Genomic DNA, 24,150 nt, shown 5'->3' on the forward strand with positions numbered 1-24,150 from the left:
ACATGGAGTGTAAACAAGAGACTAAACATTTTATCCTCATTACATTCCCACAGCGACAGTTATAAAAGTATGGCAGAGTAAAAAAAACTGAGAAAATGAGAGAATAAGAAAGGCTGTTTAAGTTTGTAACTATATTTGAAGTTAAACCTTCATCTAAAGAAACCCAAGAAAATGAAGTCCAAAGAAGAAGATGTATGCACCTTAAGACCCACCTGAACAATTCCCCTGTGTGTGCATGACTATAAAGCAAAGCAATCTTCTCTTAAATCAGAAAAGAAACCGCACAAAATCAGTTAAGTCAGCTGACCGGATCAAATTATATCCAACGTAATTGAGTGCCGTGGTTTGACATATACAACAGTACATAAAGACAACATTAGCAGCCATAAAAAGTCAGACTGTGGTGGTGTTTTATGATCCGGGCCATCCTCCTTAGGTGCCTCTCTGAGCCAGCCAGCGCCAGGGGGCTGATTTACTCGTCACACGAGGGGGACATATTTAGACGTGGAGCGCTGGAGATAGTAGGCAGTAAAGCTGGCAGGGCAGAAGATGACCCAGACAGTGGGAGTGTGGAAGACTAGAGGGGAACACGTAAGACACACCGGTTAACCTCCTGCCATTAAACCAGCTGTGATTTCTGACCAAAGGCCAGGGGACAATGGACTGCACTACACTAATTACACACCCTGACATGGCTAATAGGAAATGCGCTTGCTCTTTATGAGGACGAACAGACGTCTGTAGATCTATCTTTAACCGTCTGTAGTTGTAGCAGAAATAAAAGGTCTTAAATGTAGCTTTTCAGACGTGTGGGCTATGCAGTGGTAAAAGCAAAAAGGTCCTATGAAATCTGTCTCCTAATGACTAAAGGGTACTAGAGGGTTCATGACTCATTAAGACGGACTTGGCTCCACACTTCAGGTAAATAACTGGATTTAATATGTAAATATGTCTATGTTTATATTAACCTGCCCAGGTGTCAAATTTTAGCTCCCTCAGCAAGCAAAGTGTAGTCAAAACGAAATGTGGGACATGTTTTGTGTATAGAACAATTTATAGGGGGACCACCAGCCAGAGACCACCATGACATCCCAGACTGAGAAACAAAATGACAGTCAGAACAAGACGACTTTCCACCAGGACTGCACACACACACGGAAAAATATATAATTTGTTTTCACGTAAAGGTTTTCATTCGCTTTTTCCAAGTTCTTTGAGCTCACAACTTTCTCAAGTGCAAACCCACAGAAATTAGAGCCGGCATAGTAGAAGTAGAACAGAAAATAATATAATACAGCACAGTGGCGCACTAGTTAGCAGAAAGAAGGTCCTGGGTTCGAATCCCAGCGGGGCAGAGCCTTTCTGTGTGGAGTTTGCATGTTCTCCGGTTTCCCCCGCCATCAGATCATGTATATTATTAGGTTAATTCTCTGATCAGTTCCCTTGACCAAGGCACTGGAGTCCCCAGGTGCTGTATGTTGGCTGCTCACTGCTCCTCTAGGATGGGTTGAATGCAGAGAAAAGTTTTTTTCTTTTTAAAGAGCCCCTTTAAATTTGTGAGGGTCATGTTTTTTATGTACTCATGTCTTACGATATAATATGGTTATTTCAAGGCTGGTAAAATGTGAATAAACTTGATTTGCGAAACAGAATGACATTTGTAAGAACTATTTTCTTTGAGTGCATCACAAAATAGTATTATGACTTATAGCAATATTAAAATGAAACTTACAAGATTATATTCTATTCTGAAATTCAGGTCAAGTTTATTTACAATATATGTGGCACATTTCATACGACAGGCGTAGACTTGATGTCTTTAAAAATTAAAAGTTAACACCATACATGACAGAAATAAAATGCATAAAAACATATAAGACTATTTATTATTATTATTATGATTATCATTATTATTATTATTATTATTATTTAATAAAGTGCTTCCTGTTAACCAATCATTTAAGATCAAGCCAAAAGCTTATTTTTAGTCTGCTTTTATCAGCCATTCGATGCTTTTTCATCTTTGCCCTTGCTACAAAATGGCTTTTGAAGCTGATAAACAATAATACATTTTGAAAGTCAGTTAATTTTCATGTATTGTTAGCGTTATGTTGTAACTCTACAAATATTTAGTAAGAGAGAAGAGAATGGTGATCATTTTTTTCATTCACTGTAACCACAAGGTTGAAGATCAGAGAATAGAATTGATTATTTTAATCATTTTATGAAATTCATAGGCAATTAGAGATTTGTCTGCTGCTCTTTAAAGAGCTTCTACACGGCAAAACTTAAGACTTCTATGTGTACAAAAAGTTGGAGTAAGCAGAAAACTTGTGGGCTGATAAATAACAACAGAGAGCAGAGTTGCAGCGGAGCTGCTCACACACAGAGTCCCTGCTGAGAGCGGAGCTGCTGTCCCGCCACTGACAGTAAAGCGGGTAACCAGACATTCAAAAACAATACGTCATCCCACAATGCAACGCGCTTACGCTCTCCTTACAGCATTACCTCATCCCAGAATCCACCGCGAGATTCAGAATCTTCTGGGTGGTCGTCAAGGCAACGCGCCTTATCGGAGGGCAGGGCCCCGCCCCGCGACACGCCCTCCGGCCAATGGGAGAGCCCCGTCATGACATCATGGCTATTTTTAGAGAGGCAGCGGCAGCAGATAAGGTTTGCCTCCACGCTGTACCGCTCAGAGTATATACAACACGGCCAGGCGGAGGAAGCACTGCAGACAGCCGACACAAGTTAGAGCCGCTCGGCGCTTCTCATTCACGGACTCAATACAAAGTCTGGATACTTTGGCTAAAGCCTTGTGAACTGTTACTGCTCTGAACAAACGACCGTCGCTGGCTGAAAGAAGTAAGTCCTGATTCCTGTCAGCAAAGTGCGCACTCAAAGTTTGGAAGTTTTTACGCACGTACAGAGAGGACGTTTGGACAACTGGTAAACCAGGAAGAAGAGAAGGGGGGACTCAGGTGTTTTGTAGAAGACTTTATAGAACATTGTTTTCGGTTTCTCTTCTATGTATACCAAGATGGAAACTACTTTCTATGACGACTCACTCAACGCTTTCTCTCAGCACGACAACGCCGGCTACGGGTACAGCAACCCCAAAGCCCTGAAACACAACATGACACTGAACCTCTCCGACCCGACGGGCACCCTGAAGCCTCACCTCCGGCCCAAAGCCGGTGACATCCTCACCTCTCCCGACGTGGGCTTGCTGAAGCTGGCCTCCCCGGAGCTGGAGAGGCTCATCATCCAGTCCAGCAACGGGCTCATCACCACCACGCCGACCCCGACACAGTTCCTGTGCCCCAAGAATGTCACCGACGAACAGGAGGGGTTCGCGGAGGGGTTCGTCCGAGCCCTGGCTGAGCTCCACCACCAGCACATGCCGGGCACACCTAACGTGAGTGTCACCTCGGCCCCTCAGACCAGTGTCAACACTGCCCTGCCGCCGGTGTCGTCTGCTGCCGGCGCCACCGTTTACAACAACAACGCCACCATGCGCTCCGACTCGCCGGTCTATGAGGACTTGAACACTTTCAACCCGGCCATCAGCACCGTCTCTGCGCCCAGTTACACCACCTCAGCCCCGACTATGTCCTTCCCTGCTGCCCCGCCTCAGCTCCCCATCTACGGGCAGCCGTCCTCCGGCCAGATCCCCCGGCTCACGGCGCTCAAAGAGGAGCCCCAGACCGTGCCTGAGATGCCGGGGGAGACCCCTCCTCTCTCCCCCATTGACATGGAGAACCAGGAGCGCATCAAGGCTGAGAGAAAGAGGATGAGGAACCGCATCGCTGCCTCCAAATGCCGGAAGAGGAAGCTGGAGCGCATCTCTCGGCTGGAGGATAAAGTGAAGAACCTCAAGTCCCAGAACTCGGAGCTCGCGTCCACCGCCAACATGCTGCGCGAGCAGGTGGCCCAGCTGAAGCAGAAGGTGATGAACCACGTCAACAGCGGCTGCCAGCTCATGTTAACCCAGCAGCTCCAGACCTTCTGAGGCGGTGTCAGCGGCGGCGGAGAGAGAAAAAGACTGTGGTTGAACGAAACGGACGCTTCCTGTGATAGTGAGTGGCTGTGTCTCCTGGAGGAGGATTTGGGACGATGTGGCGCGACACTGGCAGGACCGGGGACCGCGCGCGCTAAAGCTCCTGAGTGCAACGCGCTCCCCCCTTGGCGCGTCCCAGAGAGGGGCTCGGGACAGGGACAGTAGCCGTGAACCAGAGGGGGCATGGCGACAAGCAGGACACCCTTCTTGTCTCTGTTTCGTGCTGTTTTTTACAGAAGTGGACAGGACTGAAGTTTTCTTGATTTCCACCCCAGCTCTGCATGGAGCTTATCATGACCATCAAAGGAGAAATTCAGTATTAGAGGATGTAAGAACCTGCAATAGAGACTTTTCTTGCTGTAGCCATAATGGCCTCAAACTTGGGCGTGTTTGGCCAACTCTAAACGGCTGAAAAGTTGTAACAAAAGCTGCCTGACTTCTGAGTTACAGTACAATGTACTTTTTCTTAATTGTAAGAAATTAAGTTAGAAAAGCTTCAAGATTTACTTGTTTTTTTCTAAAGCTGTTTAATGGGGTTTCACTCATTGTTATATGTATATAAGATCAACTTGGAGTACTTATGTTTACCATTTGTAATAAGAAAACTGTATAATTTTTTTATGTTCTGTTTTCTGAGCACTTCAGAAACTAATCGATATTTAAGAAAATAAACCAGATGAAATGAAGCAACAGTGTCTCTGTGTTCCTTCTAAGTGTGTGGTAAAAAAAAAAAAAAAAAAAAGTGGGTGTGCCATGTCAAGAGCTCAAACAATCAAACATGTTGCAACATGTTGCAGGAGCAGCCAGTTCCCAGTACCTCAAGGTAAATTCCATTAGTGCTGGTATTGATCCAGGCTAAGTGATTGTGTTGCAGCTGACAGGCCGGGCTCACTTACGACTGATGGAGGCTGCTTGAGATCTCCACTTTATGTCTCAGCATACACACACACACACACACACACACACACACCTACCTGAAGAGTATCACACAAAACCTCCCATTGTTCTCGGGTTTTTATCACTACTGCAAGTAGAACTCTGTAAAACGTTAACCGCAACACTGTTACAGAGTTTAGCAGGATCATGCAATAAATCTCAACTGAGGACATCGAAGGCATCACTGATTTGACACATAATGAGAGGAAAATTACAGGGCACCCTTAATGCTGTTGCACCATTAAGTTATTCAACAAGACTTCCTGTCCTGGTGTAAATATGGAAAGAACCAGCATGTATGTCGAAACAAACTCTGGCAAAGTCTTTGGTCCTACGTTGTAAATGAATAGATACACAGGCTACAGCAGAGATAACACATTACTGATGTTTGACTCAATAAAATGTAAAAGCACGACTGTGGGAGATACTGGATACATTTCATTATGTTATCATATAATCATAATAAGGTGTATCTCCAATGAGTATGCTGTGGGAAGTAACTTCATAATCAAAATGTAAACACAACACAAGATAGGAGCCTCATTGACACAAGCCGGATAACTAAATATAAGTTAAGTGTAATGCTGATAAACCCATCCCAGAGTTTGCAGTTATGAGCAGATCATCACCTCAATTAGCCTATGTAAATACACCTCAACATTATGAAGGTAAAGACAGATTTGGACTTTCTACAGCTGAAATGAAGAAAGCTTTGGCTTGATATCCACAGTAAACCCAGCATAGACCCCTGTAACAGCAGGTGAATGTGGCAGGGCAGATCAGATATGGCGCACAGGTTATACAGTATCATGCCTTGAACCAGTGTGTGCCTCTTCTCATGAAACACTAGAGGGCGACACAGACCGACTCACCTGAGAGATGAACTGAACTGTGGCTGTCCCATATTCATTCCTCCACTGTAGCTGGCATTGGCTCATTGGTTGTTGTTTTGTGCTTAAATGAAAACAGACCTGTCATGATTCACTGATGATTCAAAGACACGGAACAATTTATTAACAATGGAGGCTGGAAGGATTTTAAAATTACTTTTATATTTATCTATAATACATAATATAGCCTAAATGTGAAACAAACGTGCTTTATTGTCCTATTCTGTCAAAGCAGTTAGACTGTTTTGCATTGTATTCTTTCTTTTCCTCTTTCCTTCCCCTTTTTCTTTTTCCCTTCTCTTTAAATATAATGTCTAATAGATTTTTGTTAAATGGTTTGATGCATATAATATAGCTTATTTAGCAGTACATTTTTTCTATCTTATTAATTTCATGAACAAATATAATGACATTAATTCTAATTCCATATCTCTTAGGCCCATGAACAGAGAAATTAAAAGAATAAATAAATAAATATAAAGATGATTGTCCGGGATGTTTGTTCTTAATTATTATTTGTAAGGCTCAATAAGACCATTATTTGTGTTTAATAATATATATATATATCTAGTCTACTTTCAGCAGTTCTGATTTCTCAAACTTGGGGTAACATGACATCATTCCGGAAAGCGGAGTCCTTCCCGACCATATAAGGAGAGAGAACGCTCGGAAGACCTACGTCACGACGCAGGAGGCGTGTATTACGGGAAGTGAATCGACTCTATAATCTCTGCATAATACGGTCCTGAGAAGTTACCAAGGGCAAGTCAATGAAAAGATTACCATGACAACAAAGCGCGCCCTACTGGATATACAAATTAAGATAAATAAAAATAAATAAATTAAACAAATCGAGATCTGTTATCAAAGCATTCAAGTACTGTGTTAAATTGGCTACATTGTAATATTTTACTGGAATACTTCCATTTTATGCTTCATTATTTTACCTCCCTACAGCTGAGAGGGAAATTTTGTACTTTCACTCCTCTACATTTGTTTAACGGTTATAGTGACTCGTAACTTTGCATATTTAGATTTTACTAAATATTTAACCAACTTGTAAAATGTAGGCTAATGCAGTGTTTAAGATTAAACTATGCAGCAGTACATAAAGTAGGCTAGTTAGAACAATCTCTAGATGTTAATGTATCAGTTGTAGTAACTAAATGGGCCTTATTTAGCTTTATTTATCAATTAATGTGATTCATAAAAATGACTCAGACCTACTTAGTAAGATTTTTAATGTAGGACTCTAATGTGTGGTAGCCTACTGCTAATTTTACTTTTAAGAATGTAATCTGAATACTCCTTCCAGCACTCCGTATTTCACATCTGACACCAGTAAATAACTTCAGATGCACTGTTCGGCTTGTGTTTTGGTGCAAAATGGCACAAGATTGTCAACATCTGGTAGATATCTGACTTTTGACATGTGTGATTCAGAGATTGAGCAGGATGGGGTGACCAAGGGAGTACACCATTTCTGTACACACACATATACTCTCACACATACACAAGCAAGCGAGCATAAGGTTATCTTGAAACAGCTCAAATTCAAAACCTGTCATTGCCACTCTTTACTACATTGAAATTATGTAAAATGTGAACGTTACACTGATCAGAAGAAACACTATTTTTATTTCAGTCACAAACTTTAATAACAACGTATGACCTCTGTCATAACTATCGTGCTGCCTCCAGGGGTGGAAGTAACTGATTACAGCTACTCAAATTACTGTGATTAGGTATTTTTCTTGGGTATTCTGGGTATAAGTCTGTAATGTGACTTGTACTTAAGTATGCTTTACACTATAAAATCTACTTTAGTTACTTTTAAAATCATAATTGAGCACAGAGTACAATTTGATTTAATAACTAAACTTTTCGTCTACATATTTGTAGCCAGTAAGGCTATCTGATCACAAACGAGCCAATGAAAACCCTGACGTACGGGCAATAAAGGTTTGGAGATGCGACCATGACCACTGAGCAGAACAGAGCAGGAGCTGGGAGTAATTTAGACTGAAGATTTAGAGGAACAGAAACCACTTTGAATGAACGCCTGCTATTAATAAATAACATTAACGGTTCAAAAGTAACTAGTAGTTTTACTTGTAATTGACTAATATTTCAGTGATGTAACTGTTCTTGTACTCTTTCCACCACTGGCTGCGTCTAATGAAAACATATGCTAGTTGGTCACATAATCTCACAAAGGGCAGGTTGAGCTGGACAGATCTGTCTGGTGAAAGGCCTCTGTCTATATTTTGTTGCTAGGGGAGGTGTTTCACTAAGCAATAAGGTATAAAACACACACATACACACACATACACACAACCAGTACCACAAGTTATAACAGTGACTTGCAGTGTGTGAATGCTCCAGACACCCTTTACTTTTCCAGCGTATTTAAAATGTTCAATTCACTCAATGGCTTCCATGTTCAAGCAGCATCAAACTATACCAACCCCTATGCTGTGGATGTAATCCGGGAAAAGAGGAGTGATCTGGTTCATGGGATCTCACATACCGAGAATCTACTGGATCATCTCGTCGCAGAGGGAGTCATGACAGCCGACAAGAGATCCATCGTTTTGACCATCAAGTCTCGCAGGGATCAAAACTGCAGGGTCCTGGACATCCTGGAGGCCAGGGGAGAGAGGGCTTGTCGGAAATTCTTCCATCCATGTCTGATGAGGGCAGAACCCGACCTCTATCAGAGAATCAAGACCTATGTGGGGGGTGTGAACAAACGTATTCGAGACCCAAGGAGACAGCTGATTGGATATTTGCTGGAGAGGGAGCAGGATGGGATGGTTAAAACTACTCGTGGAGTTGTCGCTAAGGAGACTCGTACTATATATGCCACCAAAGAAACTAAGAAACCTCGCCATGAAGAGGAGGACAGAAGTATTGTGCCACTTTTAAAAGCAGAGGAGCAACAAGCAGCACAAAGTAAAGCAGATAATCTCATCCACATGATTGCTACAGATGGCGAGGCAGCCCTGCTGGAGGAGCTGTTAGAAAACACTGATGTCAACACAGTCACTTCCTCTAATGAGACTCTACATGTAGCTGCTGAGCACGGTCACCTGTCCATCATTGAGCTCTTGATCCGTAAAGGAGCCACACTGGACCTGCAGGATAATAAGAGTCACACAGCTCTTCACATAGCAGCCAGCAGGGGTCACACTCAGATAGTCAGTGCACTCATACAGGCCGGGGCCCCCATCTACACTCTGGATCTACAGGGCAAAACACCAGTTCACCTGGCAGCAGAGAACAAGCACCTGAGTTCTGTGAAAGTCCTGGTGGAGGAGGAGAAGAAGCAGTCTGAGAGCCACAGGCGGGACATGTTTCTTCACTCAGCGGCCGTGGAAGATAACTGGAGGCTGGCTGAGATGCTGCTGCAGAGCGGGGCTGCTGTGGATGCCAGAAACAACCACGAGAAAACACCCCTGTTTTATGCAGTTTCCAGGAACAATGAGAAAACAGTGACGGTCCTTCTAAAGGCAGGGGCTAAAGTTGACCATGATGTTATAAACGAAGCCATTGTGCTCAATGAAGAATCAATTCTCCATCTGCTGCTTGGTGAGTCTTTTCACCAAAGACTGTGGTAATTATGTGTAGACTGTAATTTAAAGCGACAGTTCACCCCAAAAATCAAAAAAACATATTTTTATTGTCTTGTGAGTTGCTGAGATTTGGAAATATCAGCCGCAAAGATGTCTGCCATCTCTCTAATGTAACAGAAAAAGACAGCAACCAGATGGTGGTGCTCAAAGCATTTTTAAAAAAAAACACATTTGAAAAACTCAACGGTAATGTCTCTTTCCAGAAATCATGACCCGGTTACTCAACATAATCCACATACCTTGTTGTGAGCAGTTTTATGTAGGAACTATTTTCTCTCTACCAATACTGTATCACCGTGCAGAAGGAAGCGTTCATCTACTCATATGAGAGGCCCTCGCTCCTGATAGCACAGGATATATAAACATTAATGGCATCCTCCTCAGTGGGGCTGGGATGCTAGCTAGCTTCGTTAGCGATATGGAGTTCTGTTATATTCAAGAGAAGGCAGACATCTCTAGGGGCGATATGTCCAAAACTCGGCCTCTCACACCAAAACATTAAGGATAGATAAATAGCACTGCATGTAAGAGGGAAAATATGCATTTTTGATTTTGGGGTGAACTGTCTCTTTAACATCTTGAAACATGCTACATCACCATGCATTAGACTTTCATTTTAAGATTGCACATAGATAATGCATGAAGCTGCAAACCTGAAGGCTTGCTCTGTTTTGTTTAAACCACAGATAATGCCAGAGGTGCTCTCAGTGAAGAAGAGCTGGGTTCTGCTCTCCTCTCAGCTGTCAGACAGAACCATGATGGACTGGTAACTGTTCTTATAGACCGCGGGGCAAATGTGAACATGTTTGACAAACAAGGCTACACCCCTCTCCTACTGTCGGCCGAGCTGGGGCACACTGAAGTCTTCAGGTAACATGAAACATGAGCTCATTAACAGATTCACTTTGAGTGAATCTGATAGCAATGGGGTATTATTATGTATATAATATATATATAATTCCACAAACTCTCATTTATTCCCCTGTCCTTCACACTCAAAACACTTTCAGACAAAACATAAAACTGGCTCATATTTATGTTGTTTTCAGTGTAGCTGGCTCAGAGCTACGGAAGCCCTAAAGGGCCATGCATTCATACATTTTATTTCCTCCATTTTCCCGTGACAACGAGTTAATGTCATTTGTTTGTTGCAGGAAACATCATTCAGTGTAGCAATGTCAGAGGAGCAGGAGAATATCGATCACCGCGTCACATATCTTTTCAATCAAGGCCTGACACAGGCTGAAATAGCATTGTGCCTTGCTATTACAGATAATATACACATTAGTGTGCGTAATCTAAAAAGTTGTTATTTCGAGATAAAACTCGAGATCTCAGGAAAAGAAATGAAATTAACTCGTTATCACGGGAAAACAGAGGAAATAAAATGTATGAATGTATGGCCCTTTAGGGCTTCCGTACAGATCTGTAGGGAGGAGGGAGTTTTGTGCGTAGCAGCACAAGTTGTTGACTGCCACAGGTGCATTTTAAAATACTACCAGCAGAGGGTGAGTGACAAACCATGACATGTATACAACAGAATGCAAACATGAATACATCTTAACATTCATCACACACAATGATATGATATTGTTGGAAAGTAGCTTCCTTAATTGCTAATATTTACTTTGTTAGTCCTTTTTTCTGTATTTTCCACTTAATTAAGTTGTGTCTTAAAGGTGCAATGTGTAGGAATTTTAGTGAAAACATAAAAAAAAAATCAAATTAGCAGCTGAATGTGAGAAAATAACAGTTTGACATTATGACATCTATGTACTGTGTTGCGAAGATATATACTGAAGATAACATGCTAACCAACTAGCCCCATCCCGTCCCAGTTCAAAGCTCATGTGCCAACACTCTGCCCGTTCACCCAGTCCAGACTGCTAGCTGCATGGCGAACTCAGCTAATTCAACAGGCGGTCGATTCTTACGCACCTTTAAAAAAGTGACCCCTTTTTTCATTTCAGGGTGCTGGTAGCCAAACAGGCCAAACTGGATACTACTTTATCCGACGGTTCCTCAGCGTTGCACCTGGCTGTCCACAGTGGCAGTGTGCCTATAGTGCAGACATTGCTGGGAAAGGGATTAGACCCCAACACTACTGGACCTAAAGCCCAAACCCCTCTGCACCTGGCAGCTCAGTGCAATAGGCCAGAACTAGTTGATCTTCTGTTGAGAGCCGGAGCACAGGTAATCATCAAACCAGTTGGTCAATAGAGTTCACTTTGTAGATGTTTGTGCAGTCTGAGACTTGTGTGTGATTTCTTTAGGTAAATGCAGCAGCACAGGATGGGTTGACTCCTCTGCATGCAGCCAGTCAGCAGGGCCATGCAGACGCAGTGATCCGGCTTCTTCAAGGCGAGGCAGATCCGGGAGTCAAAGACAGGCTGGGGAGGACAGCCTTGCACTGGGCAGCCTCTTCCCCGGGAGAGAGTGGTGTTGTAGACCTGCTGCTGACAGCCAAAGCCAACCCACATACCACTGATAACGAGAAGAAAACTGCCCTCCACCAGGCCGCCATGGAGGGGAAAGTTGACGCTGTGACTTTGCTGTTGTCCCACAAGGCAAAGGCAGGGGCTAAAGACATGGATGGCTCCACGCCTCTCCATTACGCAGCAGCTGGTGGGCATGCCAGCGTGGTTTCAGCTCTTTTACAGTCACTCAACAACAAGGGGGTAGACGAGAGGAACGCGTGGAGGAAGACGCCACTTCACGCCGCAGCAGAGAAGGGCCACGACGGTGTGGCGGTGCTGCTCCTGGAGGCCGGGGCAAAGATCAACAGTACGGATCACAGTAAAGACACTCCTCTGCACTCTGCTGCCCGAGGTGGACATCAGGAGGTAGTGAAGAGGCTCCTAAACTGGGGCCAAGGTGGGCACATGGGACGGAGGAAGAAGGCAAATCTGCAGGCGACCAATAATGTGGGGAAGACACCGCTGCAGGTGGCAGAGAGTGGAGACACATCAGAACACAAGGACATTGTCACTTTACTACTAAGGAAGATGCTTCTTATCAAATAAAAGGAAAGGTTATCGCATCACATCTCATACTATCATATCCTGTGAAAGACATCGAGTACCCAAAAACATTGATATTGATATAACAGATTTTGTTTTCACAAGAGCAGTTGCATGTGGAGGAGGCTTGGTGTTAATGACGCAACCTTTCCAAACTATGGAAACCAACGTGGAATATAATGACATTGCATGGAATTTTACAAAACAACAGCATAAGAAGGGCGACGTGAAATATCACAATCAGTGCATTTACAGGAAATGTAATACCAGAGAACATCTCTCGTCATGTCTGGTCTCTGCAACACTGAAGCAAATGAAATCCCATTTGTTAAAAAGGCATTCATGAACAAATTAAATGGAGAAAGGAGATTTTTTTTTCTTCTCTTTGGGTCAGTATCACGCAAAAATATTAAAAGCCAAAGATGTGTCATTTTAATGCAAATTAGCCGTGAAAAAGAAAGAATCTGCATACACAGACAGCCGTTTCTATTTTTAAAAGATTAGATTTAGTACATTATTTTTAGGTTTTGTCTGTTGCAGTGGTTCTCAGAGTGGAGAGAGAGAGATCTCGGAGATCATTTATTTTTTGGTCTAATTTGTGTCAGATTAGGGGTCCTTGGTCTTTCACTAACTGTCGTGGATAGTCATGAAGTTATGAGGAGACAATCACAATCCCCAGTTGATAAATGCTAATAACTTTTTACACAACACAACACAATTTGATTCAATTTACTTTATTGTAAGAATCTTTGTTTGTAATATCTTGGCCCCCAATACTTAAACTGTTCCCACATAAATAACAAATCACAACATTTAACCAGACAACAAACCCAATGGCAAACATACTGTATATTACATCAGACATTACAAAGGGTCAACAATTTCAGTCCAACAAGGCTTCTGATGTATGTTACATTTACTGCTAATTAGGTAATGTTGAACCTTAATTTTGTTTATTATTCTTTATCCGACATACACGTTATCTAAAAAAGATCTGAAAAGATGCAAGTTGTGCTGGATGATTAGCTTCTGGTCGGCTGGTGATGCATCTTCCTTCCTATGATGTGTGACTTCCTGTATGATTGTTGAAAGAAGATTACTGCAACTAACTGACACCAAAACCAAAACCACTGCTGGAGACTCAAGAACTTCACGGTGGGCTTTTTTTTTTTTTATTTAGTTATGTTTTTCCTTCACATAGACCACATTCACAGTTCTAAGTAATTCTTCAGCCTCCCACCACATATTTTTCCATCCTGTTGCTGTTTTCTGAATCAATACTCTTTCATCAGAAAATGATTTGTCACAATGATGGATTTATCCATTTATTTATTAACAAGGCCAAAAGTATAACGATGTGATATAAAATATGTTTAAAATATATAAAATATACAAAAAATACTGCACAAAAAAATAGACATGATTATCTAGAACAAATCAAAAGCCTGTAGGCATCTTAAATGTAGAAAAAAAAAAACTCAATGTTTTATGTTCACAAGATGTTCATACTGTCAGATTCCATTCTTTAGATGCACGGAACTGCCTTTTCAATAAATCATGTGTAAAATATGTTTGACATGTTGAATTGTTTAAAGGAGACCTATTGTGCTCACAAAAAGCACAAGTCCACACCAGCAGAAGCTCCTCTCTCCCACAGAAAACCCTGCTCATAAAACGCCTCGTCAGTAGTCCCGCCATTAATTCTGTGACATCACATCACGCTACCATGTCACGCCACGCGTTTAAGTAACTCATGTCTCCCAGCTAGTTCGGCACATAAGAATTGATTCAGCATAGCTGCTCGGTTGTTGATAGTGGTACTGGCTCAGGCGTTTGTGAGCTGACCAAACAGAGGAGACTTGGTATTCAGGATGGGGGCCGTTAAAGAGACAGGAGCTGAAACAGAGTGTTTTAGGCAGAGGTGCTGCAGCGATGGACAGTATGAGAAAACTGGAGTGATAATTTGGTCATTAAAGCATGTCAACCTGTTCTAGTAGTGACCCAAAATAACATTATGAATCTGAACAATGAATGAGCATAATGTCTCCTTTAAAATGATTTATGAAGTGTTTTATTAAATGGTCATTTAAATTAGTCTACAATTATTTATAAATATTTGTGAAATGCTCAAACTTTCAGGCCTAAAAGAGATTATAACTCAGTTAATTTATTCTGGCTTTAAATGAATCAGTTTCTTTATCATTTACAGAGTAATGAAAGTGAGTTAATGATCATTTAAAAACTTGAACTGACTGTGGAAATACCTTCAGAGCATGTGATGATTTATTCATGATTTATCATTTCTGCTATGACATCAGAGGCACACAGCGCCTTTTAACTCTTATTTTCTGCACACGAAGCAGCAAAACAGAAACACCTCATCACATATCTGATTCAACACTTTAATGAGCCTGCTCTCGCGGTATTTCAGTATCACGTGACAGAGCTACTTCCTGTCACGTGACATTGTTTTGCCTGAGCCGCGGGGTCGCTGCAGACTCCCGAGTGAAGTCAATAATGGCCAGAAACGAGGAGAAACAACAAGGGAAGTTGAACAGACTTTGGCTTCAGAAAGAGAGAGAAGGTGAGCAGATAGAAGTCGTAACAAACGCTGTAATATCATCCATACTTTGCTCGTAAAAACAGCTTTCTGACGAGCAGCTAGCTTTAACTGTTAGCTACAGTGATGCTAACTGACAGTTGTTATGCTAACTTCACCTAGTTCCTGTGGCTAATGTTCCACTAATGTCTTCATTATCCGCCTTTTATAAGTAATATCAAAAGCTAGTCCTCCCTTTTTTTCATTGCTAACAACATTTCTTCTCCGAATAGCTGTATTTATGTAATGTTTTCGTTCAATGTGTCATTTACAGAGGGACGACTCAAAGATGTACACAAGCGGAGACCCAAACTGGTAATTAACAAGACAGTAAATTAACATTAACAATTCATCTCAATGCAATTTTACACTTACTAGCTTGTTACAGCCAACACTTGTCTTCACAGTCTACTCTGAACTCAGCTTCCTCTGTAAAAAAGTGGATCCCCAGCATCAAGAGTGAAATAGAGTATTATCTGCAGGTTAGTAATGCTTCAGACAGATTCTACAAACATAGTTTCTACTTATTCTCAATTCCCTGTCTCTGATTGTGTCTCTGTTTGTGTCCCTCTAGCAGTCCCAGCTGTCTCATTACCCAGAGAGGAAGATGGCCGAGTTCCAGCTGCAAATTGAGGGTTTAGAGAAAGAGTACAAAAGCTTCATCACCAAACTACGAGTTATTGACCCCTCCTGTAAACATAAGCCGTGGACTCCTCGAGCGTACTGCAAAAGGAGAGCAGACACACAAGAATCTCCAAGTCTTGGTCAGTGCGACAAAGGTTAAGGCCAAACTCCAACACGCAGTCAAAGCATGTGCTGTTATTCACCAACGGCTTCTAGATCGATAATTTCAATCATCATCCTGTTTTGACTGTCTTTTACACTTAGTATAATAGTTAATTGCTCATCTTATTTAAATAATCGTTAATTGTTACCTACAATATGTACAATAGAACAGAAATGAGAAGCACTAGCAAAATATACAAAAACATACAGAAGTCAGAAAGCACACATATGAGGATACATCTTCTGTATGCAAAAAAAGTGTGGTATACACAGCATATACATAACCATGTCTAAAGAGACAATTCCATATAAGAGGAGCTTGGTAAGAGAAGGTCCGATCACAATACTGATGTTTTATTCATTTTTTTGAATACTAGTAATTCGTCCAGTCAGCATGGAAGTCTAGTTGGTTACTTCAGTCTATTGAAGATTTACAAGTAGTCATGGTTGAATATCCCAATGAAAGAGGTCAATACTAAAAGTAATGGGTTATGAGAATGTTGGGAAATTTAAATGACAGCAAAAAGCCAAGGTGGAACATTTGCATTTATTTATGTGTGTATGTACAAGTCCCTGTTAATTTGACAGCAATAGTACATAGCTTCTCCACTGTACAAAAATTTGCTGTTAGCTAAGTTACGTCTGTAGTCCTCGGGCAGGATACAACATCTCTGTCAAGAAAATAAACGCTGCAGTAAAAAAAAACAGATACAAGACAATTCATAATCACTATACAACAGCAATAAAACATTAAAGTACTACAACAATAACAACTAGATTTCATGAGAAGTACATGCTTGATTTTAGCCATGATTTCATCTTAAATTTAAGCTGCATCTCTTTCTAACATAGGGTTAGGGTTAGAGATTTGCCAAACTCAGAAGATCTGTGCTGTACTACACAGTTATCTCTGTTGATCATCCTGGTTGTCCTCCCATTATCTGAGCACAGTCTTATGAACTCTATTCATTGGGAAGGAGGCAGACCATTGATCACTTTGTACACTAAACAAGCATCATCATTCGAAAAGCAAGTTTTGGTTTCATGTTCTTTTTTAATTTTACTTTTTAAACTTACATATGCAAGTTTTTTTTATTACTGTTATTTAGTATTTAGAGCTTTGAAGACACACATGAAGCACAAGACTGCCCTTTCAGATAACTGAAGCGAGAGGAGCGCCTTGGTAGTGTGTAAAATTGAGTATTATTGGACTTGGGATCCAATGTCTGACCTGACTACACCGTTTAGACTAATTTTAGGAGCCCTGAATGACCAAGCGATCAGGCAGCTTCTGACTACAAACACGTACACAAACTGCCAATCATTTTTTCCACTGATGATGCTGGTTCTCTCTTTCACCCACCAGGCTTCCTACTCTGAATTTTCTTCCTTGTCATGGTAGAATACACAATATAATTGTATATTTTATGCATTCCATACATTATCTATCTACTTTGTATCCCCTCAAAGATGTACTGCTGTCCCCGCTGATTCTTTTTATCACTGCTGCTGATTATATATGCAAATGGTCGGTAGAAAAACATAAATGTATAACTTAAGTATGCTATAACTTCTAATCTCCTTTGACATGTTTCTGATTGAATTTCAATTTTGGTGAACTATTCCTTTAACACAGCAGTAGCTGACCTTTCGCAATTCTGTGTATCTTCACTCCCATTTACAGTGAAAACCACTCGGCCCTGTGAGTCATACGACGGCAGCAGTCAGCGGGGTGGAGGTGAGAGTGACCTGGCTTGCAGTTGGACAGGAAGTAGCAAAACCTCAGGGGAACAGGGACCTCCCAGCCTTTCCCCTGTCCCCACAGAGGCAGTCCTTGCAGACCAGGACCAGCCCCTCTCCTTCGACCACACTAGGCTGGCGATAGCTGCTGCTTCCTTCAGAGGACCGTCAGTTCAGCTAGGCTCTTCTCAAACCCAGAGCCTAGCCAGGATGCTGCAGTGTGGCCTGCCAAACCTTGTTAACGCTTCATTGAGGCAAACCGTTTCAACCCAACGCAGAGAAACGGGGAATGTTGATGGCATTGGACGGACAAGTGTCGTGCTAGACCCAAAGTCAGACTGTGAAGCAACAGAGAGGTTACCTGAGAAATCGTCCAACACTAGGACAACAGAGGAGAGGACGGGCCATGTCCTGGGACTAGACTGTTACTCTTCTTCTGATGAGGAGGGTGGCACATGATATTTTTTGATCATGACATATAATCCACAATCTTCCTCATTTTGAATTACAGTGAAGGGTTTTATCCACCATATTCCGAGCCCCTATGATACCTTGCCCTGATAATGGACACGACTTGTCCATGAGTTTCCCCAGTAACCTCGTGGATAGAAGCTGTCGTTATGGTGTTGGGTCACATGGGCAGATCAATATCATGATTGTTATCAAAGCAATTTTGAGAATCGCATATCACAAAAAAAAAAAATTGTCTCTTTGATGTTTGTTTCGGATTTGAGTTAAGTGTAACGCATTGTGATATCAGGACTGCGAATCACAGTATGAAAGTGTTACAGAGGAGCTGAATTTTCTTATTGAATTAAAGCTCCACTCGATGCGTAAGGGAAAAGGTTTGCTTGCAAGAAACACATGAGTAATGTATTTCATTTCGGGTTGAGAAACTCGTCGTAATTTTCAGGCATTACTTCATTTATGTGATCAGTCATCGCGACCACAACTACCTCCATTATGCAACAGAAAGAAGGGCGACTGTGTGAGAAGCAGACAGTAATTGTTAGAGATACTTGCTGATTCAGTGATTCATTTAAGTCCGCCACAATTAACTAGAGCAGCAACACCGAACACGACCTGGTTAGACCCCAAAACCCCACCCTCCCACCTAACCCGTTCTATGCAACGGCTGTTGCTGCGAGGACCGCTTTCAGCATGACACTTCTGGGAAACAGGCTCATCAGCTTGTAGAGTGCAGACACCCTGTGCAGTTTATGGTTATGCTTGACGTAGTTACCCTTTTAGTTGGAGATCTGTATGCACGCTGCAAGGTGGGTTTCCCTTTGTCTCAACAGGGGTGTGGAGAAACGAAACTTTTGCTAAAGTGGACAGAGGCAAGGCTTTTGGGATCCCCCTTTGCGGTCATCAAAATACAGACTAAAAGGAGAAAATTTACTTTTCACAAAATACAAGACTGACTTGACTTCTCAAAGAAGCAGTTTGCCAAAGTTTAGGTGCATGAGGCAGCATTGCAATCAACTTTTGCAGCCCCCTCCACCACAAGGTTGGGTACTTCTCACATTCTCACATTCTCTCTGAGGTTGGAAAGATGCCCTTTATCACAAACCACTAAACAGAAGCAAATATTTGCAAGCAGATTATCTCTATTAAACATCAGATAAGAGCTGATGATAAATGGAAACGGTTGCAACCACAAAGAAATGAGCAGCGTAATACCCGTATCCAAGGAAACAAACCCAAAAGTCTCACAAAAACCACAATGATATTAATTCTTCAGTGAGTGGAGAGGAAAGCGGTGTGTGTTAAGCTTTCCTGTAAGCGCATCTCTGAGGGTACTGGTTGAGGTTAATTCTCACCTCTGTAAAGAATCGCTGTCTCTCGCTACCGTTTTTTTCATAAGCAGCCAGCAGGAATGCATAGACATGCATCCTTTTCATGTGGCAGCAGCATCTTCCCACCAAGAATACGGTGTGTGCTACTGAAACTGCTGTATCACTGTTTACTAACACTGTGCCTCATAAAGACTGATACAGGAGAATAATACATGTTATAATAAAGCATTTTTGCACTGCTTAATAGTGAAGATAAAAATTAAGATTCAGTTTCTTTTTTTGAGGAAGCACTTGACGTGACAACCGTGAGTGCAGTCGCCACAAGTGTTAAAAAGTGTGTTCGTCTGGTCACAGGAGAAAAAAGTTTAGATTTCATATAGGTCACTGTACAGGTGACTGTGGTTGCTCAATCTTTCCTTTCGTGGAAGTTGTGAAAAGGTCTCATTCTGATGATGACAAGTTTGTGGTTAGTGAGGTGGGGGTCAGCTGAAACCTCTAGCTTCCTTTTCCTATAGTCTTTTATATGCAAGGTGCCAAGTCAAAGTTGAACAAGTGAGCAGATAAAAGACTCAAGCTGTGTGACAAAGCCTCATAAAGTCAATATCATGCAGCATGTAGCAGAGGAGAGGAATCGATGAGTAAATAGATGGATGTTCTCATGATGTGTCTCGGCTATAAGTTTTAACTAACGTGCACTTCAGTCAGTGTGGGAGGGTTTTGTGGGTGGCGAGTGTCTTGACAGCTCGAGCTTCTTCTTTTTTTTTTAAAAAGTCAGAGGTGCTCAGACAAAAACTACACACCTCCTTCGTGCAGAGGCGATACATGCACACAAAGTTTGTCTGAGGTGAGGACCTGCAACATGAGCTGTGACCAGAGCTACCCGTTCCCACAGGTGTTCCTCGTGGATGAAGGCAGTGGTCGTGGTGCTCGGCAGCACCCTTCCCAGTCACCAAATCTCATACCCTGCTGGTCCTTCCCGCCTCCCCAGGAGAGAGCAAGGGGCCGTGGGAAGGGTCGGGGCTGCATGGGGGTCAGCCACAGCGCAGCCCTGGTTGTGCTGATGCTGTTCCTGCTTGTCTTTGTGGCCCTGGGGCTCGGATTCTACCAGATTTACAACATGCAGAAAGAGCTGAAAGACATTAATAAGGTAAGGGTGTGAGAAATCAATTTTTATTTTTACTGTGTCGTTTCAATATATTGTATTTGTATTGTTTTGTTTTAATTTTTTAGCACCTTGTAATGCAAATTTGCACTGAAGGTGCTGTATGAATGAAGTTGAAACTCAGTTAGCTTTTAGTCAATAAGCTAATGATGACTGCAGAAGTGACTGGAAATAAGTAATTTGGAGGTTGAAAACGGGAAATGTGAAAATGTGGCAGCAGTGTGCAGAAGCAGGTTAAGAAGTAGTGAGGCTTCATAATGTAATTAGTAGGTAAGAAATAATACTGCCAATGTTAATAATATTCCTGTGTGTAGAATAGGGCTGTGTGATCGGAGAAAAAAAAACATTTTTGCTGAAAAAACCTGAAAATGTGACATTTGTTGGGGTCTGTACCCCCCAAAAAAAACATGTTTCTTACATCTGGGGAACGAGATTCGTAGTCCAGGACATCTCTGCAGCACTTCTACACTTTATTATGATGCTGTTTTCTCACACATTTTACCATATTTTTGATTAATTGAGCAGCCCTCATGTAGCTTATTGCTTCGTGTGCACTTTTAATGGGGGCTCAGTAGCAAATAAAAAAGGTGTGACTTCTGACGCCTTTGCTGGGGATGATAAAGAGGTGTGAGGTGGGTGAGGTGAGTGGAACACCGAGCTGGAAAGTTTATTAATTAATACGTTTTTTCATCTTTTGAGGTGTTCATGTCCCTCACACTCTACCTCTACTCTGACATTTAAAAATGCAAACCGAGGCTGTAATTGTTCCATCTGTGGTCACCAGTCCAGTGAGACAGGATTTCCTCTCTCTCTCTGACTTGAGCTCTGAGAGGGCTCTGAGAAGCGCAGAGGCACTTTGTGATGTGGTATTGAGATTCCTCTTTCTCTTTTGTCTCACTAAAGGCGAAACCTGCGAGTGAGTTTAAAGCGGCTCAGAAGCAAATCGGTGAGTGTAAACACAGCGCACCACACACACGCGTGAAGTATTCCCAATAAAGTAAAAGAGGAGCTGATGTGACTTTAATCTGATGGTTGTTTCAGGTCACTATGAACCTGAGGTGAAAGGAGGAGACAAAGATGAAGACAGACCTGCAGCACATGTGATAGGTAGGCTGAACATCGTGATTAAAATGGATACAATACTGTGTGATTCTCTTTTTCTGTGTAAGACGTGACATTATTCCTCTCCTCTCGCAGGGCGGATTGAAAAAAGGTTCTCCGAGACTTTGCGCTGGGAACCGCGGTCGGGTCGGGCTTTCACATCTGGAGGAGTTGCTTACCAGTCTGCGGATGGTGCTCTGCAAGTCAACGAGACCGGGCTCTTCCACGTCTACTCCAGAGTGGAGTTGATCTTTAAGAACTGTGACCACAAGTCCTCTTTTGATCACTCTGTGTTTGTGAGGAGAGTAGGACGCTCCACACCCATGACCCTGATGGAGGCCCACAGAGCAGGTGTCTGCTCTCAGCAGCCGGGGGACTCCTTGATCACAGAGAGTTACCTCGGCTCCGCCCTGCGTCTGCAGAAATACGACAGGGTCTTTGTGAATGTATCGCAGCCCAATTCTCTGAGTCATTCACATTATGCCAACTTCTTTGGTCTCTACAAGATCTGAAGAGTTGGAGGTTTTTGTTGTGCAGTGATTTAAATCCAGTGAAAGAATGTAAACTGCTCAGGCAGAAGTGAATCTTTCTCGACACTTTGCCCGAACGATACCCCGCGTTGATTGTCATTTCATGTGACATATAATATCTGCACTGAAAAGCATAATATGAAATATAATGTTAAAGGTGCAATGTGTAAGAATGTTAGCTGAAAACATTCAGAAATAAACTAAATTCTTCAAATTTCAAATCGGTCACGTTTTTGACGCCATGACATCTCTGTGATATCTACTAAAGCTCCCAATCCAGAACTGTAAACACAAACACTCCCCCGACAAGCGGCCAATTCTTACACATTGCACCTTTAAAAGCCCAGAGAAAATCATACACTTTCTCTTTAATGCCAGCTTTCAAATTAGTGAAACAAATATTGTGCCTTTTTATAAAAGTTGAGAGAGTCAGTTAACACTAATGCGCTTGATCAAGTTGTAGCATCTGTAAAATATTTATTCTAGTGTGGATCTGACACTTCTGATGTCTTAATGTGTGCTCATTAAAGAGAAACAGTGTTATATGGTGGTAAATAAAGAGTTAATTTAAAGTTGATCTTCATTTGGAAATGTTTTTGGAAATGAGGTCTGACATGTTTGAGCTGTCTGTCATGTAATAAACACCCACAGGAGTTTTGTTCATGACCACTGGAAAGTATTTAGATGGAGACACCAACTCAATTGTGGTTCTGCTCCTGATAATGAACTTGATTTCCATATATTCCACCGAGGTGCAGCAGAAGTCTGAGAGCAGCCAGGTTTGTATTTTGGAAGATAGAAGCCGAAATGATACTTTTTCTCCATGATTGAAAGTTCAGTTTACAGACTACACTGCAGTGCAGATGCATTTCAGCTGAGCTTTATTCGTGCATTTTCACACCCTCATCAGGCTGGGTGTTTTTTTTTACAGCTAACCACAAACATTCATGTTAGCAGAGTATGAGCAGACGTGCAGGCTGGGCACAGATGAGGGGACAACACGGCGTCAGGTTTGACGTGCGTTTCCTTCCTGTATGAAAATTTGAAGGGTCGTACTTGTGTAGAGGTCGATTTTGTGAAAGAGCTTGCATTTCCTTTTAACCACGTGGTAAACTTCAAATTTGTGCTCATTTTTGGAACAGGACCCCGGGGTGCCTCATGTGTGCATGTGTTTCAGTTATTTCAGACTAAATCTGCTCATAAAAGCGGACGTGCTAGTGTTCTGTTCCTCATTAGTACACTAATCTCTAGGGGGAAGCTCTTTTGATGCTGTGTAGAACTTATCTTTAAAGGATGCTATATAGCACCTTTGTCAAATTGTGTTACACAGAACCATTAGAGGTGCCGTCACTATATTACTTCAAACAAAAATGGTGCTAAAAAGCACCCTAAAGGGTTTCTTTGTTTCGTAATCATAGCCAATGATCGTAATCATTCTTCCTACCTCAAAATTGAGACTGGAACTGACAGATCTGAGTATCCAAGCTGTCTTTCTGTATCCACCGCCCCGTTCTCCTCCTTAGATTCTACATGTTTGAGGTTACTTGTAAATAAATGACCAGAAAAAAACAACAAAACAAAACGGCGGGGTCGATTAACAAAACTTGTATTCACCATTTTTCTGATTATCCGAATCCGTGATTTTTTGTATCTGATTGCCGATAAAATGAATTGATTTAAAAATGTGCTACTACTGAAGCAGCGTGTAATCTGCAAAGTAACTAGTAACTAGTCTGGTATTTTCTGGTCTCTAGTATAAGCTGCACATGGAGCCTCAGTGATAACATGCAGGCATGTCTCCTTTGGGGGCCTTGCAATATTTCCTTAGACCTAAAGGGCCTTAGGGGCACAACAATGAACCACTGCTTTATTGTGTTTTCCTCAGGAGATAG

General features: G+C 42.0%; 4 protein-coding genes across 4 annotated transcripts; all 4 read left to right on the forward strand.

Annotated features, from left to right (window-relative positions):
- Positions 1–2,579: 2,579 nt before the first annotated feature.
- On the forward strand, positions 2,580–4,746 carry jun (Jun proto-oncogene, AP-1 transcription factor subunit). The gene has a single exon (XM_084356193.1). It carries the CDS (start codon positions 3,029–3,031, stop codon positions 4,010–4,012), a length of 984 nt encoding a protein of 327 aa, XP_084212319.1. The 5' UTR covers positions 2,580–3,028; the 3' UTR covers positions 4,013–4,746.
- A 3,554-nt stretch (positions 4,747–8,300) lies between these two features.
- caiap (CARD- and ANK-containing Inflammasome Adaptor Protein) lies at positions 8,301–12,544 on the forward strand (the record flags this gene model as incomplete). Its single annotated transcript, XM_084354114.1, has 4 exons — positions 8,301–9,477; positions 10,208–10,391; positions 11,492–11,714; positions 11,795–12,544. The coding sequence occupies 4 exons, from the start codon at positions 8,301–8,303 to the stop codon at positions 12,542–12,544; spliced, it is 2,334 nt and encodes a 777-aa protein (XP_084210240.1).
- A 2,467-nt stretch (positions 12,545–15,011) lies between these two features.
- On the forward strand, positions 15,012–19,708 carry LOC311258247 (uncharacterized protein). Its single transcript, XM_084354388.1, has 5 exons — positions 15,012–15,125; positions 15,415–15,455; positions 15,548–15,622; positions 15,715–15,904; positions 17,611–19,708. The coding sequence occupies exons 1-5, from the start codon at positions 15,059–15,061 to the stop codon at positions 18,123–18,125; spliced, it is 888 nt and encodes a 295-aa protein (XP_084210514.1). The 5' UTR covers positions 15,012–15,058; the 3' UTR covers positions 18,126–19,708.
- Positions 19,709–19,834: 126 nt separating this feature from the next.
- Positions 19,835–22,854, forward strand: faslg (Fas ligand (TNF superfamily, member 6)). The gene is made up of 4 exons (XM_084354389.1): positions 19,835–20,612; positions 21,531–21,573; positions 21,669–21,734; positions 21,825–22,854. The coding sequence occupies exons 1-4, from the start codon at positions 20,325–20,327 to the stop codon at positions 22,238–22,240; spliced, it is 813 nt and encodes a 270-aa protein (XP_084210515.1). The 5' UTR covers positions 19,835–20,324; the 3' UTR covers positions 22,241–22,854.
- The last annotated feature ends 1,296 nt before the right edge of the window (positions 22,855–24,150 follow it).

The sequence above is a fragment of the Pagrus pagrus genome (genome assembly GCF_965226575.1).
Source record: "Pagrus pagrus genome assembly, chromosome: 6".
NCBI lineage: Eukaryota > Metazoa > Chordata > Actinopteri > Spariformes > Sparidae > Pagrus > Pagrus pagrus.

Bases quoted from the DNA above. Each gene is read 5' to 3' on its own strand.
- jun (XM_084356193.1), top strand. From the start codon at position 3,029: ATGTATACCAAGATGGAAACTACTTTCTATGACGACTCACTCAACGCT.
- LOC311258247 (XM_084354388.1), top strand. From the start codon at position 15,059: ATGGCCAGAAACGAGGAGAAACAACAAGGGAAGTTGAACAGACTTTGG. The intron at 15,126-15,414 runs GTGAGCAGATAG...TGTCATTTACAG, and splicing joins GCTTCAGAAAGAGAGAGAAG to AGGGACGACTCAAAGATGTA. The intron at 15,905-17,610 runs GTCAGTGCGACA...TCCCATTTACAG, and splicing joins ACAAGAATCTCCAAGTCTTG to TGAAAACCACTCGGCCCTGT.
- faslg (XM_084354389.1), top strand. From the start codon at position 20,325: ATGAGCTGTGACCAGAGCTACCCGTTCCCACAGGTGTTCCTCGTGGAT. The intron at 21,574-21,668 runs GTGAGTGTAAAC...TGGTTGTTTCAG, and splicing joins AGCGGCTCAGAAGCAAATCG to GTCACTATGAACCTGAGGTG. The intron at 21,735-21,824 runs GTAGGCTGAACA...CTCCTCTCGCAG, and splicing joins ACCTGCAGCACATGTGATAG to GGCGGATTGAAAAAAGGTTC.